Source organism: Nerophis lumbriciformis, linkage group LG05, assembly GCF_033978685.3.
Source record: "Nerophis lumbriciformis linkage group LG05, RoL_Nlum_v2.1, whole genome shotgun sequence".
NCBI lineage: Eukaryota > Metazoa > Chordata > Actinopteri > Syngnathiformes > Syngnathidae > Nerophis > Nerophis lumbriciformis.
The window spans coordinates 25,435,642-25,455,655 of NC_084552.2; the positions used below are offsets into that span (position 1 = coordinate 25,435,642).

Genomic DNA, 20,014 nt, shown 5'->3' on the forward strand with positions numbered 1-20,014 from the left:
ACAGGGTGGTTGGTGGAATGGGTTATTGCACCGAAGAGAAGGCAGTTATGAGGGACAATGGGGCAGTCCGTTCAGGATGGTTATGGCCCTGGGGAAGAAGCTGTTCTTTAGCCTGTTTGTTTTGGTTTTAATGCACCTGTAGCGCTTCCCAGAGGGCAGCAGGTGGAACAGGTCAGAGCCAGGGTGGGTGCTGTCCTTGATGATGGCACTGGCTCTGTTGAGGCAGCGGGAGGTGTAGATGTCCGTCAGAGAGATGTTTAAGTTACAGATGTTTAAGTTACACATGCCTTGGGCACTAATACACCCTCGTACCATCACAGATGCTGGCTTTTGAACTTTGCGCCTATGACAATCCGGATGGTTCTTTTCCTCTTTGTTCTGGAGGACACGTTGTCTACAGTTTCCAAAAACAATTTCAAAATGTGGACTCGTCAGACCACAGAACACTTTTCATCGGTCCATCTTAGATGAACTCGGGCCCAGCGAAGCCGGCAGCATTTCTGGGTGTTGTTGATAAATGGCTTTTGCTTTGCATAGTAGTGTAGCGACGAATCGTAGTTACTGACAGTGGTTTTCTGAAGTGTTCCTGAGCACATGCGGCGATATCCTTTACACCCTGATGTCGCTTTTTGATGCAGTACTGCCTGAGGAATTCAAAGTCCGCAATATCATCGCTTACGTGCAGTGATTTCTCCAGATTCTCGGAACCTTCTGATGATATTACAGACCGTAGATGGTGAAATCCCTAAATTCCTTGCAATAGCTGGTTGAAAAATGGTGTTCTTAAACAATTTGCTCAGGCATTTGTTCACAAAGTAGTGACCCTCGCCCCATCCTTGTTTGTGAATGACTGAGCATTCCATGGAAGCTGCTTTTATACCCAATCATGGCACCCACCTGTTCCTAATTAGCCTGTTCACCTGTGGGATGTTCCAAATAAGTGTTTGATGAGCATCCCTCAACTTTTTTGCCACTTGTGCCAGGTTTTTTGAAACATGTTGCAGGCATCCAATTCCAAATGAGCTAATATTTGCAAAAAAGAAAGTTTCCCAGTTAGAACGCTAAGTATCTTGTCTTTGCAGTCTATTCAATTGAATATAGGTTGAAAAGGATTTGCAAATCATTGTATTCTGTTTTTATTTACGATTTACACAACGTGTCAACTTCACTGGTTTTGTATTATGTAATTGGGCTGGTGAGTTGAGGTACTACTGTATTCCTCATTCACTATCGTGGCACCTTGGACACGTATTTAAAATGTCCAAAATATGGGACATTTAAAGCAAAATCTGCTTCCAAAGTACCGTATTTTTCGGAGTATAAGTCGCACCGGAGTATAAGTCGCACCTGCCGAAAATGCATAATAAAGAAAGAAAAAAACATATACAAATCGCACTGGACTATGAAAAAAACTGCGACTTATAGTCCGAAAAATACGGTATGTGTTCTCTCAGACTCCATGTTGGTCGGAATGCTCTAATATGGTCCGAATGTCTTTGTTTGTGGTAAAAACACAGGCAAACATTCCAGCGAACGTTCGTCGTGGGAAACCAGAAAGACGGAAGGACGTCCCCCACACCCGCATGTCCCAAGCAACTGAGGTATGTTCCCACAACTCACCTGTTCCAGAATGAGGTGTCCACACACATTGCACTTCTCGGCAGCAGCCTGGAATCCTGAGAACTGCGACGGAGGACGAGAATGTGGTGATCAGAACGAATGGGGGGCAAAAAAACAAAACCCATCCTGAGACCAAGCTTACCATGTAGTCCTCTTTGCAATACACTGAGCCGTTGACGTTGTAGAAGTCCTTGTTCCTCAAGGTGCGCCCTGTGACAAAGAGATACTCAGAACGGCTCAAAAGTATTAGTCCGGAGAAGGTGCGCTCACCACAGGAGACGCAGGTAAAGCAGCGAGTGTGGTAAAGGTTCTCCAAAGCCTGGCAGGCGTTGTCCGCTCCGTACACACCTTTTCCACACTTGACACAGGTCCCTGCATAAACATACAAAGGCAATTTTTTTTATTTAATTCAACTGCTCGCCGTCTGACCTTCAGAGGACGCAAGTCGTGAAATCCAAGCCAAAGTGTCAATGCTTGTAGAGACATAGCAAGGGATTTTCACACCCAGGACGCTGACATTAAAGCCGAAATCCGCCTAGCAACAGTGAAGCCTTTTTTTCCCCTTATGACAGACACCACAAGGTAGTGCTGTTCCTAACCCCTCATATGTTTACTTGAAATTAGAGATGCTTTAAAATGTAATATCGGAAATTATCGGTATCGTTTTTTTTATTTTAATTTTTTTATTAAATCAACATAAAAAAACACAAGATACACTTACAATTAGTGCACCAACCCAAAAAACCTCCCTCCCCCATTTACACTCATTCACACAAAAGGGTTGTTTCTTTCTGTTATTAATATTCTGGTTCCTACATTATATATCAATATATATCAATACAGTCTGCAAGGGATACAGTCCGTAAGCACACATGATTGTGCGTGCTGCTGGTCCACTAATAGTACTAACCTTTAACAGTTAATTTTACTCATTTTCATTAATTACTAGTTTCTATGTAACTGTTTTTATATTGTTTTACTTTTTTTATTCAAGAAAATGTTTTTAATTTATTTATCTTATTTTATTATTATTTTAAAAAAAGGACCTTATCTTCACCATACCTGGTTGTCCAAATTAGGCATAATAACGTGTTAATTCCACGACTGTATATATCGGTATCGGTTGATATCGGTATCGGTAATTAAGAATTGGACAATATCGGAATATCGGTAAAAAGCCATTATCGGACCATCCGACTTGAAATTTCTCTCACAGCTCTATGCGCGCAATCTGTAACTTGAGGTTGTTTAGCTTAAGCACCACAAAATTTGTTCCACACCTTTGGGGTGTTGAGTGTGATTGTCAGGCACAAACATCTGAGTAACTATCAGATATGGGAATCTGTGGGCACCCCACGATTCGATTCAAAATGGATTCTGGAGATATATAAATTATATTAACCAGGTTACACGTCACAAATGCTCCTTTTGGCTGCGGACGTACAAAACTTATGCGTGGAGTGTTGGCAAAAAAGCGTCTTTTAAAAAATTTATTTTTTAAATGTTATTTACAAAAATCACAGAATATTCATCCAAAACCCAACTCCAACTTTACAATACTAAAGATAGAAATTCACAAAGCAATTAAAAAAAGAAAAGTTAAAGTACCACTGATAGTCACACTAACACTAAGTGTGGTGAAATTATCCTCTGCATTTGACCCATCCCCTTGTTCCACCCCCTGGGAGGTGAGGGGAGCAGTGAGCAGCAGCGGTGGCCGTGCTCGGGAATCATTTTGGTGATTTAACCCCCAATTCCAACCTTTGATGCTGAGTGCCAAGCAAGGAGGTAATCCCATTTTTATAGTCTTCGGTATGACTCGGCCGGCCGGGGTTTGAACTCGCGACCTACCGAACTCAGGGCGGACACTCTAACCACTAGGCCACTGAACAGAAAAAAGACAAATTGACAAAAGCAACGGTATCAATATTAATACCAATACAAATATTAATATCAATGATAGTTGTTGAATGCTTTTACTCCAAAAATGGATTCCTAAAAATTTTTTTTTTTTTACATTGATTTAGAATTGGAATAAATTGCAAATTGTGAATCAATGTTTTTGAGCACCTCTAGTAACTAATCACCAAAAAGTAATTGACCATTTGTCTCACGATGATGAAACATTGTATTCTAGAACAGTGGTCCCCAACCACCGGTACCGGTCCGTGACGCATTTGCTATCGGGCAGCACAGAAACATGAAATCATTTGTAAACGACTGCATTTTCTCCCACTAGACCAGGGGTCGGCAACCCAAAATGTTGAAAGAGCCATATTGGACCGAAAATACAAAAACAAATCTGTCTGGAGCCGCAAAAAATTTAAAGACATACTACATACAGATAGTGTGTCATGGAATTAAGACGACTTAAAGGAAACGAAATGACCTCAAATATAGCTACAAATGAGGCATAATGATGCAATATGTACATATAGCTAGCCTAAATAGCCTGTTAGCATCGATTAGCTTGCAGTCATGCAGTGACCAAGTATGTTTGATTAGCACTCCACACAAGTCAATAACATCAACAAAACTCACCTTTCATGCACAACCTTAAAAGTTTGGTGGACAAAATGAGACAGAAAAAGAAGTGGCATAAAACATGTCCTAGAAAGTCGGAGAAAGTTATACGTGTAAACCAGGGGTGCTCATTACGTCGATCGCGAGCTACCGGTCGATCTCGGAGGGTGTGTCAGTCGATCACCAGCCAGGCATTAAAAAAATAGTCCTAAAAATGAGCGATCATAAATCTTCACTATGACGTCACTTTCGTCACTTGATTGACATTCATGGCACCCGAGGGTCTTCTGAGATGACGCTGGCTGCTGCCAGCTCATTAAAATTACAGACAGGAAGGCGAGAAACACTTTATTTCAACAGACTCTGGCGCCGTACCTGTCGTCAAAACTCCAAAGACCGACTGCACAATTGCGCTAACAAAATAACAGTCTCGGAAAGCTGGCGTGCACAAGCTAGCAAGCTACAGAGTTTGCCGACTATGTATTTCTTGTAAAGTGTATACAAAGGAGTACGGAAGCTGGACAAATAAGATGCCAAAAACAACCACTTTCATGTGGTATTGGACAGAAAGGAGGACTTTTTTCTCCTCCATTCGAAAATGCGGACGTTTTAGCACCACTGTCTGATTCCAATCAATGCAAGTCATCAGAATCAGGTCATACACCAACTTATATTCTTGTCTTCATGAAAGAAAGGAATCTAGATGTGTTAAACATGCCTGTATTATCTTTAAACACCTTAACTTGTTAACAATATTAACTATATGTGTTAAACATGCCTGCATTATCTTTAAACACCTTTAACTTATTAACTATATGTGTTAAACATGCTTGTATTATCTTTAAACACCTTTAACTTATTAATGATATTAACTATATGTATTAAACATGCTTGCATTATCTTTAAACACCTTTAACTTGTTAACAATATTAACTATATGTATTAAACATACTTGTATTATCATTAAACACCTTTAATTTATTAACAATATTAACTATATGTATTAAACATTCTTGTATTATCATTAAACACCTTTAATATATTAACAATATTAACTATGTGTTAAACATGATTGCATTATCATTAAACACCTTTAATTTATTAACTATATGTGTTAAACATGCTTGCATTATCATTAAACACCTTTAACTTATTAACAAAAACATATATTTCATAAATAAGTAAATATAAATTATATATATGAATGAGGTAGATCCCCACGACTTCATCAATTGAAAAGTAGCTCACCTGCAGAAAAAGTGTGAGCACCCCTGGTGCAAACAAACTACGGTGAGTTCAAGGACCGCCAAAATTAGTAGGACAAAACGGCGCTCGCCAAATACTCGAATCAGTGACGCATGTTTAATATAAACGGTGTGCTTTGTAACAATTGGGGAGATTTGTGTCATGTTTGTCCTCCTACAGAACCCATATTAAAACAAAAATAGATTTTTTTCCCCTCATCTTTTTCCATTTTTCATACATTTTTTGAAAAAGCTCCAGAGAGCCACTAGGACGGCGCTAAACAGCCGCATGCGGCTCTAGAGCCGCGGGTTGCCCACCCCTGCACTAGACACACCAATAAGCTTGTTTATAGATGTACAATAAAACCCCTAATATGTTATATTTGTTATATCTTTTGTGACATGATCCATTCAATGCACATTACTGAACATATAAAACATACAGTACAGGCCAAATGTTTGGACACACCTTCTCATTCAATGCACTCTTTATTTTCATGACTATTTACATTGTAGATTGTCACTGAAGGCATCAAAACTATGAATGAACACATGTGGAGTTATGTACTTAACAAAAAAAGGTGAAATAACTGAAAACATGTTTTATATTCTAGTTTCTTCAAAATAGCCACCCTTTGCTCTGATTACTTTTTCGCACACTCTTGGCATTCTCTCGATGAGCTTCAAGAGGTAGTCACCTGAAATGGTTTTCACTTCACAGGTGTGCTTGAAGCTCATCGAGAGAATGCCGAGAGTGTGCAAAGCAGTAATCAGAACAAAGGGTGGCTATTTTGAAGAAACTAGAACATAAAACATGCTTTCAGCTATTTCACATTTTTAAGTACCGTATTTTTCGGAGTATAAGTCGCACCGGCCGAAAATGCATAATAAAGAAGGAAAAAAACATAAATAAGTTGCACTAGAGTATAAGTCGCATTTTTGGGGGAAATGTATTTCATAAAACCCAACACCAAGAATAGACATTTGAAAGGAAATTTTAAATAAATAAAGAATAGTGAACAGCAGGTTGAATAAGTGTACGTTATATGAGGCATAAATAACCAACTGAGAACGTGCCTGGTATGTTAACGTAACATATTATGGTAAAAGTCATTCAAATAACTATAACATATAGAACATGCTATACGTTTACCAAACAATCTGTCACTCCTAATCGCTAAATCCCATGAAATCTTATACGTCTAGTCTCTTACGTGAATGAGTTAAATAATATTATTTGATATTTTACGGTAATGTGTTAATAATTTCACACATAAGTCGCTCCAAACTATGAAAAAAACTGCGACTTATAGTCCGAAAAATACGGTACATAACTCCACGTGTTCATTCATAGTTTTGATGCCTTCAGTGACAATCTACAATGTAAATAGTCATGAAAATAAAGAAAACGCATTGAATAAGGAGAAGGTGTGTCCAAACTTTTGGCCTGTACTGTAAATATGACAGATTGTAGCCAAACGCTGAACTTATCTAACCCTAACCCAAAGAAACAAACCCAGGGCTCCCACAAATTCAGCGTTATAGTAAGTTGTATTTTTCATGCACTTATTTTTTCTGTATTTATGTGGCACAAGTGGAAAGTCGGTCCCTGAAAATAATGCCGACATTAAACCGGTCCTTGGTGCAAAAAAGTTTGGGGACCCCAGTTATAGAATGTCTTTCAAAGCATTGTGACAACAACCTATAGGGGGGCTGATTAGTCTATGAATGTTATTAACAGAAATACTATGTGGAGAAACTGTGAGAATGCTTAAGAGATGCCATTGTAGACCTTTAGCAGAATGGTTTGAACTGGTTGAGTTTGTTAAAAATTCTCAACCAAAATGGGATTTTCTGTTGCAAAAACAAAATGTGCAAATGAGCAAAAAGCAGAATAAAAATTGGGACATTTACAAGGGCCTATGTCCTGAATAAGATGAACATTTTGACACTGCAATGGTTAGAAATGTGAAAATAGTAAGCGTGAAAAATGTAACGAGATAATAAACTCTGCGGCACGACTTTTAAACAGGAACCAAAAAAAGAGAGCACATCTCCCCGATTCTCACTTCTATGCATCGGCTTACTGTTCGTTTTAGAATTGATTTTAAAATGTTACTGTTTGTTTTTAAAGCTTTGAACGAACTGGCCCCAAAGTACATCACGGACCTCATCCAGATTAATGCTCCAGCTCGCGCGTTGAGGTCCGAGGGCCAGTTCCAACTTGTGAGGCCTAAAACGAGGCTTAAAAGTAGAGGAGACGGGGCCTTCTCTGATGTTGGCCCTCAACTTTGGAATGTTCTGCCCCCACTGTTGAATGTTTTAAGTCTCGTCTTAAAACCCACTTTATAGCCCGGTTGGTAGAGCGGCCGTGCCAGCAACTTGAGGGTTCCAGGTTCGATCCCAGCTTCCGCCATCCTAGTCACTGCTGTTGTGTCCTTGGGCAAGACACTTTACCCACCTGCTCCCAGTGCCGCCCACACTGGTTTAAATGTAACGTAGATATTGGGTTTCACTATGTAAAAGCGCTTTGAGTCATTAGAGAAAAGTGCTATATAAATATAATTCACTTCACTTATATTCTCTGGCTTTTAAATCAGCATGTCTTTTATTGTTTTATTCTATTATATTGATTAGTTTTTTATTGTTTTATTCTACTATCATTTTTTATTTTTTTTGGTTTCATTTTAAATGCTTGTAATTAGCGATGTGTATCGGCCGATAAATGCGTTAAAATGTAATATCGGAAATTATCGGTATCGTTTTTTTAATTATCGGTATCGTTTTTTTATTTATTTTTTTATTAAATCAACATAAAAAACATAAGATACAAGTGCACCAACCCAAAAAAACTCCCTCCCCCCCATTCACACAAAAGGGTTGTTTCTTTCTGTTATTAATATTCTGGTTCCTACATTATATATCAATATAGGGATGTCCGATAATGGCTATTTGCTGATATCCGATATTCCGATATTGTCCAACTCTTTAATTACCGATACCGATATCAACCGATATATACAGTCGTGGAATTAACACATTATTATGCCTAATTTGGACAACCAGGTATGGTGAAGATAAGGTACTTTAGAAAAAAAATTAATAAAATAAAATAAGATAAATACATTAAAAACCTTTTCTTGCATAAAAAAGAAAGTAAAACAATATAAAAACAGTTACATTGAAACTGGTAATTAATTAAAATTAGTAAAATTAACTGTTAAAGGTTAGTACTATTAGTGGACCAGCAGCACGCACAATCATGTGTGCTTACGGACTGTATCCCTTGCAGACTGTATTGATATACATTGATATATAATGTAGGAACCAGAATAATAATAACAGAAAGAAACAACCCTTTTGTATGTATGAAGGAAGGTTTTTTGGGTTGGTGCACTAATTGTATCTTGTGTTTTTTATGTTGATTTAATTAAAAAAAAACAAAAAAAAAAACATACCGACAATAAAAAAAACGATATCGATAATTTCCGATATTACATTTTAACGCATTTATCGGCCGATAATATCTCTAATCAATATATATCAATACAGTCTGCAAGGGATACAATCCGTAAGCACACATGGTTGTGCGTGCTGCTGGTCCACTAATAGTACTAACCTTTAACAATTAATTTTACTAATTTTCATTAATTACTAGTTTCTATGTAACTGTTTTTATATTGTTTTACTTTCTTTTTTATTCAAGAAAATGTTTTTAATTTATTTATCTTATTTTATTTTATTTTTATTTTTTTAAAGTACCTTATCTTCACCATACCTGGTTGTCCAAATTAGGCATAATAATGTGTTAATTCCACGACTGTATATATCGGTATCAGTTGATATCGGTATCGGTAATTAAAGAGTTGGACAATATCGGAATATCGGATATCGGCAAAAAGCCATTATCGGACATCCCTACTTGTAATTTGATTACTTTTTATGTTTTTTTTTTTTCATGTGCAGCACTCTGGAGACAGTTGTTGTTAATAGTGCGATATAAATACAGGGGATCGGATTGGATTGTATAAATTTAAGCGCCGCACGATTCACAACAGTGCAAATACAACAAAAAGCCTGATTGGGTGCTGCAGCATTGACTACTACAAAACCAAATGAGTCCAAAGAGGAAAGAAAAAGCGTTCGAGTACTCAGGGTGCAGCAGCAGCAGTGTGGCGTGGCGTGGCGGTGTGGACGTCCTGTTCCCTGTGATCTATTCCAGGATCTGCCCACATTTTTCCCTCCTCTCTAATGTGGCCGAGGGAGTGCCACACAAATCAAGCATTCCTGCGCTCCAGTGCAACGGCAGTTAGAAATTGGCACCGCCAAACCTAAACCAGAAAGCTGCAGTCTTTAAATAATACGTCTGCTGCTGCTGCTGCTGGAATTAAAAGTAAAAAAAACCTTAAAGAGAGCCTAAGGGACATTTTTTTTTTTACATTTAGTTGTTTTTTTACCCTGTCTTGTCTGATATATATCATTCCTTAACAAACATGCACAACGGAATGCTTTATGTTAAAGATTGCAAGTTAGACGACTGGCTTTCATTGTTTATTTTTTTTCTTTTCTTTATTTGTCCATCAGGTGGTGCTACGTTTTCCTAGTCAAAGCATTCAGCGACATTTTCCCAGCTTTTACTATTTTTGGCAAGGGTGCCTTGCAACTGCAAGGAAAAGTGTTTGTTGCTATTTTATGTTAGAAAACGGTGTGTCTATGAAAAAAACAACACATTTCTTTTTTCCAGTAAAAATGTAAAAACGCTGGCTTTTACAAAGTCAAACAGCAAAAACCTATAGTGTGAGTTTTTGTTTTGGAAGAAAATGCATGAAAATCACTCATTGACTCCGTATTAGGGCCTAATACAGTGGTTCTTAACCTGGGTTCGATGGAACCCTAGGGGTTCGGTGAGTCGGCCTCAGGGGTTCGGTGGAGGTCAAAACACACCCGACTGATCGTGTAAATACAAACTTCTCCCTATCGGCGTATTATGGATACGGCAACAGCTGAATGATTTGCAGGTGTGCAATTTGTTGTGAGTTTATGCACGGTGTTGGTTTTGTTCTTTGAACAAGGTGATGTTCATGCACGGTTCATTTTGTGCACCAGTAAAAAAGAACATGTAACACTTTAGTATGGGGAACATATTCACCATTAATTAGTTGCTTATTAACATGCAAATTAGTAACATATTGGCTCTTAACTAGTCATTATTAAGTACTTATTAATGCCTTATTCGGCATGGCTTTATTATAACCCTAACCCTCTAACCCTGACCCTAACCAAATAACTCTAAATTAAGTCTTTATTCAATCAATCAATGATTGATTGATTGATTGATTGAAGTCTTAATTACTTAGAATATGTTCCCCCAATGTCCAAATGACTCTAAATGAAGTCTTTGTTACTTAGAATATGTTCCCCTAGTGTCCAAATAACTCTAAATTTAGTTTTTGTTACTTAGAATATGTTCCCCTATTGCCCAAATAACTCTAAATTAAGTCTTTGTTACTTAGAATATGTTCCCCTAGTGTCCAAATAACTCTAAATGTAGTCTTTGTTACTTAAAATATGTTCCCCTAGTGTCCAAATAACTCTAAATTAAGTCTTTGGTACTTAGAATATGTTCCCCTAGTGTCCAAATAACTCTAAATGTAGTCTTTGTTACTTAAAATATGTTCCCCTAGTGCCCAAATAACTCTAAATTAAGTCTTTGTTACTTAGAATATGTTCCCCTAGTGTCCAAATAACTTTAAATTAAGTCTTTGTTACTTAGAATACGTTCCCTTAGTGTCCAAATAACTCTAAATGTAGTCTTTGTTACTTAGAATATGTTCCCTTAGTGTCCAAATAACTCTAAATGTAGTCTTTGTTACTTAAAATATGTTCCCCTAGTGTCCAAATAACTCTAAATTAAGTCTTTGTTACTTACAATATGTTCCCCTAGTGTCTAAATAACTAAATGAAGTCTTTGTTACTTAGAATATGTTCCCCTAGTGTCCAAATAACTCTAAATTTAGTCTTTGTTACTTAGAATATGTTCCCCTAGTGTCCAAATAACTCTAAATTAAGTCTTTGTTACTTAGAATATGTTCCCCTAGTGTCCAAATAACTCTAAATTTAGTCTTTGTTACTTAGAATATGTTCCCCTAGTGTCCAAATAACTCTAAATGAAGTCTTTGTTACTTAGAATATGTTCCCCTAGTGTCCAAATAACTCTAAATTTAGTCTTTGTTACTTAGAATATGTTCCCCTCGTGTCCAAATAACTCTAAATGAAGTCTTTGTTACTTAGAAAATGTTCCCCTAGTGTCCAAATAACTCTAAATTAAGTCTTTGTTACTCAGAATATGTTCCCCTAGTGTCCAAATAACTCTAAATTTAGTCTTTGTTACTTAGAATATGTTCCCCTAGTGTCCAAATAACTCTAAATGAAGTCTTTGTTACTTAGAATATGTTCCCCTAGTGTCCAAATAACTCTAAATTTAGTCTTTGTTACTTAGAATATGTTCCCCTCGTGTCCAAATAACTCTAAATGAAGTCTTTGTTACTTAGAAAATGTTCCCCTAGTGTCCAAATAACTCTAAATTAAGTCTTTGTTACTCAGAATATGTTCCCCTAGTGTCCAAATAACTCTAAATGTAGTCTTTGTTACTTAAAATATGTTCCCCTAGTGTCCAAATAACTCTAAATTAAGTGTTTGTTACTTAGAATATGTTCCCCTAGTGTCCAAATAACTCTAAATTTAGTCTTTGTTACTTAAAATATGTTCCCCTAGTGTCCAAATAACTCTAAATGAAGTCTTTGTTACTTAGAATATGTTCCCCTAGTGTCCAAATAACTCTAAATTTAGTCTTTGTTACTTAGAATATGTTCCCCTCGTGTCCAAATAACTCTAAATGAAGTCCTTGTTACTTAGAAAATGTTCCCCTAGTGTCCAAATAACTCTAAATTAAGTCTTTGTTACTCAGAATATGTTCCCCTAGTGTCCAAATAACTCTAAATGTAGTCTTTGTTACTTAAAATATGTTCCCCTAGTGTCCAAATAACTCTAAATTTAGTTTTTGTTACTTAGAATATGTTCCCCTATTGCCCAAATAACTCTAAATTAAGTCTTTGTTACTTAGAATATGTTCCCCTAGTGTCCAAATAACTCTAAATGTAGTCTTTGTTACTTAAAATATGTTCCCCTAGTGTCCAAATAACTCTAAATTAAGTCTTTGTTACTTAGAATATGTTCCCCTCGTGTCCAAATAACTCTAAATTAAGTCTTTGTTACTTACAATATGTTCCCCTAGTGTCTAAATAACTCTAAATGAAGTCTTTGTTACTTAGAATATGTTCCCCTAGTGTCCAAATAACTCTAAATTTAGTCTTTGTTACTTAGAATATGTTCCCCTAGTGTCCAAATAACTCTAAATTAAGTCTTTGTTAGTTAGAATATGTTCCCCTAGTGTCCAAATAACTCTAAATTTAGTCTGTTACTTAGAATATGTTCCCCTATTGTCCAAATAACTCTAAATTAAGTCTTTGTTACTTAGAATATGTTCCCCTAGTGTCCAAATAACTCTAAATTTAGTCTTTGTTACTTAGAATATGTTCCCCTAGTGTCCAAATAACTCTAAATTTAGTCTTTGTTACTTAGAATATGTTCCCCTAGTGCCCAAATAACTCTAAATTAAGTCTTTGTTACTTAGAATATGTTCCCCTAGTGTCCAAATAACTCTAAATTTAGTCTTTGTTACTTAGAATATGTTCCCCTAGTGCCCAAATAACTCTAAATTAAGTCTTTGTTACTTAGAATATGTTCCCCTAGTGTCCAAATAACTCTAAATTTAGTCTTTGTTACTTGGAATATGTTCCCCTAGTGTCCAAATAACTGTAAATTAAGTCTTTGTTACTTAGAATATGTTCCCCTAGTGTCCAAATAACTCTAAATTAAGTCTTTGTTACTTAGAATATGTTCCCCTAGTGTCCAAATAACTCTAAATTAAGTATTTGTTACTTAGATTATATTCCCCTAGTGTCCAAATAACTCTAAATTAAGTCTTTGTTACATAGAATATGTTCCCCTAGTGTCCAAATAACTCTAAATTTAGTCTTTGTTACTTAGAATATGTTCCCCTAGTGTCCAAATAACTCTAATTTAAGTCTTTGTTACTTAGAATATGTTCCCCTAGTGTCCAAATAACTCTAAATTAAGTCTTTGTTACTTAGAATATGTTCCCCTAGTGTCCAAATAACTCTAAATGAAGTCTTTGTTACTTAGAATATGTTCCCCTCGTGTCCAAATAACTCAAAATTAAGTCTTTGTTACTTAGAATATGTTCCCCTAGTGTCCAAATAACTCTAAATTAAGTCTTTGTTACTTAGAATATGTTCCCCTAGTTCCCAAATAACTGTAAATTAAGTCTTTACTTAGAATATGTTCCCCTCGTGTCCAAATAACTCTAAATTTAGTCTTTGTTACTTATAATATGTTCCCCTAGTGTCTAAATAACTCTAAGTTTAGTCTTTGTTACTTAGAATATGTTCCCCTAGTGTCTAAATAACTCTAAATTAAGTCTTTGTTACTTAGAATATGTTCCTCTAGTGTCCAAATAACTCTAAATTTAGTCTTTGTTACTTAGAATATGTTCCCCTAGTGTCCAAATAACTCTAAATGTAGTCTTTGTTACTTAAAATATGTTCCCCTAGTGTCTAAATAACTCCAAATGTAGTCTTTGTTACTTAAAATATGTTCCCCTAGTGTCCAAATAACTCTAAATTAAGTCTTTGTTACTTAGAATATGTTCTCCTAGTGTCCAAATAACTCTAAATTTAGTCTTTGTTACTTAGAATATGTTCCCCTAGTGTCCAAATAACTCTAAATTAAGTCTTTGGTACTTAGAATATGTTCCCCTAGTGTCCAAATAACTCTAAATGTAGTCTTTGTTACTTAAAATATGTTCCCCTAGTGCCCAAATAACTCTAAATTAAGTCTTTGTTACTTAGAATATGTTCCCCTAGTGTCCAAATAACTCTAAATGTAGTCTTTGTTACTTAAAATATGTTCCCCTAGTGTCCAAATAACTCTAAATTAAGTCTCTGTTACTTAGAATATGTTCCCCATACTAAAGTGTTAACAAAAACATATAACTTTGTCTTGAATTAAAAACACAAAACATTTTATTTTTCACTAAAGAAGGGTTCGGCGAATATGAAACTGGTGAGGTTCGGTACCTCCAACAAGGTTAAGAACCACTGCACTAATACAAATAATATAATGAAATAGAAATGATTTAGTTTTTAATATATATACGTGTATATATATATATATATATATATATATATATATATATATATATATATATATATATATATATACAAAATGTGCATCATGTAAACATACATCACATATTAAAATTCACTACGCAAATTTCAAGCTGAAGTCGTTCTAAAATATGTTTTGAATGAAGGAAAAAAATGTAGCAGTTTTTGGGACGCTGCCATTGTTAGTGGTTTCAGGACAAATGAGTGAGAGCATTTAAGAGAATACCTACAATTAAGTGCAAATTAGTGATTTGTATTGTAAAACAAATTCCAAAGAAGGATATATTCATACTATATGTGTAATGTAGTGATTTTTCATTGAGGGCAAAGAAAAAGTAACATTTTAGGTACACTGTGTCGCCGCACATTTATTCTTCCCTGATAGCCGAGCCATACAGTGTTGCACGTCCCCTGCGGGAACGCATACCTGAGCAGAAAAACAGGCTACAGCACACCGCCCCTGCACACGCCACAGCAGCAACACACACACACACACACACACACACACACACACTGCGCGGCATTACTGTGGCCGGAAGTCATCTGGGTAAAACACACCCTGCCACAGAGAAACACACACATAACCCTCCAGCCACTGTAACACTGACTCACTCCAGCCTTCAAAATTCAACCGTGCAATTTGTATGAGAGAGTCTTTCTAATACGTCTTCATCTTCAACTTGTCTGGATTAGTTCTTCGGGATCAAATGTTTGCTGCAAGCTTGCGTGTCCATGCAGGTTCTAAAAGATCCACGCACGCTTTCAACTAATAATCTATCATCATCATCATGCAAACCTACAAATCGGCAGCCGGCCAGACAGTAATAATATTTACGACAACATGAAGAATGAGGAACAGATTAACACATCACAGCATATCATAGCAATTACCGGATGCAACTCTGGCCTCACCGTTACATCATTTACCTTGAAATTGAAGTCCAACATTAGCCCATTTTCCACTGCCAATACTTTTATTTATCGAGGATTTTAGGGAACCATGGTGCATTTCCACCAACATTAAAAAAATAAATAAAAATGTTCCCCTTACCAACCTGATGTTTTTTCCCATTCAAAGCATACAGGAAAATGTCACACGAGTTGCCTACAAGCTTCCTCTGGATAAAGTCCGACATTTTCCCACTTTTCTCAGATCTTTGAACGACCTTGTTTCTGCTAAAATGACCCGATTTCTTTGTGACAATTCCCTGATAAAAGTAGCAAGAAGACCCAACATGTCTTGTTCCAAACCACCCAAAACACCCATTTATCTTAACTGAGGCCGTCAAACAATTCACATTTTTTAATTGCGATTAATCGCACAACGCAGAGATGCACCGGAACATTCCAATTAATTTACATTAGTGTCATGTACACATGTATTTTTTCAATGTATATTGGTATCAGGTCATTTTCTGCTAAAATTACCGTATTTTTCGGACTATAAGTCGCAGTTTTTTTCATAGTTTGGCCGGGCTCCAGTGCGACTTATATATGTTTTTTTCCTTTTTTATTATGCATTTTCGGCAGGTGCGACTTATACTCCGAAAAATACGGTACCTGATTTGTTTGTGACAATTCCCTGATAAAAGTATCAAGTAGCAAGAAGACCCAACATGTCTTGTTCCAAACCACCCAAAACACCCATTTATCTTAACTAAGGCCGTCAAACAATTAAACATTTTAATTGCGATTACTCGCATTTTGTCCATCGCTAACTCATAAGTAATCTGGGAAATTCGTTTTCCATGGCTTCCCCAAACTCCCCCTTGACCTGTCGGTACCTGTCCGCTGCCTCCGTAGTCCCATGAGCCAAATGCACCTGATAGAACTCCTTCATTAGCAGTGCTTTACAGAAAATTTGAAAAAGCGAAAAATAAAAGTATGTAATCATATTTCAAATTCAAATAAAAAATTAAAGCTGCAAGCAGCGATGGACGGGGCCGACATTGAGGGCTCATAAAATCCAAACCGGAGCAGTAATTAAAACTCTTTCATCAACTTTTAATCAGAAGGGTTCAATCTCTCTCCTGTGCTAATTTGAAGCCGACACGACAAACGCACTCAGAGGAGATAATGTTTGAAGAAAGGTGACTGTTTTTACACAGGGGGAATTGCAAACTTCCTGTTGATTTTTGCTGGGGGTTGTCAGTGTATGAAATATAGGTCTAAGTGAGACCTACCGTATTTTCCGCACTATAAGGCGCACCTAAAAACCACAAATTTTCTCAAAAGCTGACAGTGCGCCTTATAACCCGGTGCGCTTTATATATTGATAAATATTAAGATTCATTTTCATAAAGTTTCGGTCTCGTAACTACGGTAAACAGCCGCCATCTTTTTTCCCGGTAGAACAGGAAGCGCTTCTTCTTCTACGCAAGCAACCGCCAAGGTAAGCACCCGCCCCCATAGAACAGGAAGCGCTTCTTCTTCTACTGTAAGCAACCACCTGCCCGCGTAGAAGAAGAAAAAGCGCGCGGATATTACCTACGTTTCATTTCCTTTGTGTGTTTACATCTGTAAAGACCACAAAATGGCTCCTACTAAACGACAGGGATCCGGTTCATGAAAAGACGCAATCTCTCCATCCGCACACGGATTACTATTTCACAGCAACTGATATTCCTGTGAACCGCACTGTGGATACAACGGGAGCACGTACGGTGAATATTCGCACCACAGGGAATGAGAAGTCATCCTTCACTGTGGTTCTAGCTTGCCATGCTAATGGCCAGAAACTTCCACCCATGGTGATATTCAAAAGGAAGACCTTGCCAAAAGAGACCTTTCCAGCCGGCGTCATCATAAAAGCTAACTCGAAGGGATGGATGAAGAAAAGATGAGCGAGTGGTTAAGGTAAGTTTAAGTTTACGCGAAGAGGCCGGGTGGCTTTTTTCACGCAGCTTCGTCCATGTTGATATACGATTCCATGCGCGCCCACATCACGCTGGTTTTAATATATTATTAAAGTTTGACTGACCTATTTGACTGTTTTTTTGACATTCCTTTAGCGCAGTTAGATGCGGCTTACAACACGGGGCGGCTTATAGGTGGACAAAGTTTTGAAATATGCCGTTCATTGAAGGCGCGGCTTATAACCCAGGGCGCCTTATGGTGCGGAAAATACGGTACATAGAGGTTTTTGTTTCATGTCTCTACGACATTCCTACTGGGAGTTACAGGCAGTTTTGTCTGTGTTTTCTTCCTAGGGGGTACTAGAGCGCAATTTTGAGTTTTGGGGTTTGGTTTTTTGATTAGATCGCAATTTTCGCCAATCCTGATGTGTGTGTCCAATTTGGTGAGTTTTGAAGCATGTTAAGGGGGTCAAATTACAGCTGAAAGAGGCGGCGGAATAATAACAAAACGCTAGAAATACAATAGGGTAAATATAAAGAATTAATTTAATCAAATACCGTGGGTAAAATAAAAAGTTAAAGTTAAAGTACCACTGATAGTCACACAAAAATGAAGAAATGTTGAAATTACTCTCTGCATTTGACCCATCCCCTTGTTCCACCCCCTGGGAGTTGAGGGGAGTAGTGAGCAGCAGCGGTGGCCGCGCTTGGGAATCATTTTGGTGATCTAACCCCCAATTACAACCCTTGATGCTGAGTGCCAAGCAGGGGTTTGAACTCACGACCTACCGATCCCAGGACGGACACTCTAACCACAAGGCCACTGAGCAGGTAAATACTTTCAGTTGTCATATGCATAATTAAATAAAAGTGATTTTAGGCAGGATTTGAACATGGTCCACTCGGACTCAATGTCCAGCACCTCCCTCGTGACATGTTCAAAGTTCTTCCATTGATGGGAATTGAAACTCTATCTGACGGGAGACTCTGCTAGATGATCCCAGCAGACCCTCACAATGCGACGTCAGGTCTAACCCAATATCGGAGCCAACTCACCACCAGGTGGTGATCGGTAGAAAGCTCCGCCCCTCTCTTCACCTGAGTGAAGAGACCACAAAACAGATGACACAACTACAAAGTCGGTCCTGGAACTGCGGCCTAAGGTGTCCTGGTGCCAAGTGCACATATGGACACTTATGTTTCAACATGGTGTTCGTTATGGACAATCTGTAACGAGCACAAAAGTCCAATGACAAAACACCATTTCTCCTAATCATGCCTCCGGGTTTCAATGTCGTTGCCAATGTGAGCGTAGATATCCCCCAGCAGAACTCTCCAGTGCACCCCCTCTAACTAATTCAAAAAGGGTGTGACATTATGTCGCTCCCACTCACTCTCCACCGCGACTACAAATAGTATACATTTTCTCTATAAAATTGTTATAAATAGACCACTGCGTGATATAGAATCCTTATTAACGGTAAAGAAAACTACACAGCGGTCTTTCCTCATCTCCTATCGTGAAGCCAAGGGCTACATACACTTCGTCATATTCTCGTAAAGCAAAAAAGCATGTTCCCTGAGGTAGAGCTGGGCAATATATCGAGTTTGTAAGATTTATCGATATATTTTTATACAAGATATTAATTTATTTCACGTTAAAATGACCAAAAACCGCTTATTTGTTGTGTACCTCGCACCCGCTTCCCAATCCCTCTCGACACTCCTTGGGCTACTAAACCCCTCCCCTTCCTCCTTCCAAGACGTGCTTGCACGTGTAAGAACATCCATGATTGGTTGGTTGTTTACTATGATGAGTCACGATTGGTTAAGATTAGAGCAAAACATTACGGACAGGCCAATCAGAGGCAAGATAGGGCGGGTCACGGAATCAGGAAGGTAACAGACACGCACAAGAGTCGGAGAAGAGGGCGATTTATATATTAAAAAACTAGTGGAAGATGGCAGAGGGATTCTCTTCCTTAGATGTTTCTTTTAGCGATGTAGACCACGTCCAGGAAACCCACAATGCGTCTACCTGGCCACATTTGGACAAATGTATGCGTCTGGATGAAACATTAATTTGAGTTGTTTACCATGTAAGCCCAAATCAAAACTGTTCTCCAGTTGCCAAGAGAAATGCTGCCAAAAATATATTCCAAAGTGAGGAAGATCATAGCTGCACAATTAAGTCAAGTCAAGTGTGACAGTCCATTACATCGTCAACTGGGAATTAAAAAGTGCCTTCAAATTAATTTTTTATCTGAGTTTGATACATTTTGTATTATTTGCACGGCTATTTATTTTACATAGAAACAATATTTTTCTATTATATTCGTGTTATGTAATTCTGTGCTACTAATACCAATCTTGACTAACTGGGTTAATAAAAGTGCCACTGACTGTTTACAGTACAGTTGTCATTCACTTCAATTTCACTGAATCTCGCTCAAAAATGTATATC

The 20,014-nt window shown here is 37.4% G+C and overlaps 1 protein-coding gene across 2 annotated transcripts in view; it reads right to left on the reverse strand.

The window, feature by feature from the left end:
* The window catches only part of ajuba (ajuba LIM protein), a 36,159-nt gene that overhangs the window by 6,173 nt on the left and 9,972 nt on the right, over positions 1-20,014 (reverse strand). For both annotated transcript variants that reach the window (XM_061960992.2, XM_061960991.2), the window contains 3 exons: positions 1,891-1,992; positions 1,763-1,830; positions 1,621-1,683 (listed from right to left, as the gene is read on the reverse strand). In XM_061960992.2, coding sequence (XP_061816976.1) covers positions 1,621-1,683; positions 1,763-1,830; positions 1,891-1,992 — 233 coding nt within the window. The remainder of the gene's footprint in view (positions 1-1,620; positions 1,684-1,762; positions 1,831-1,890; positions 1,993-20,014) is intronic.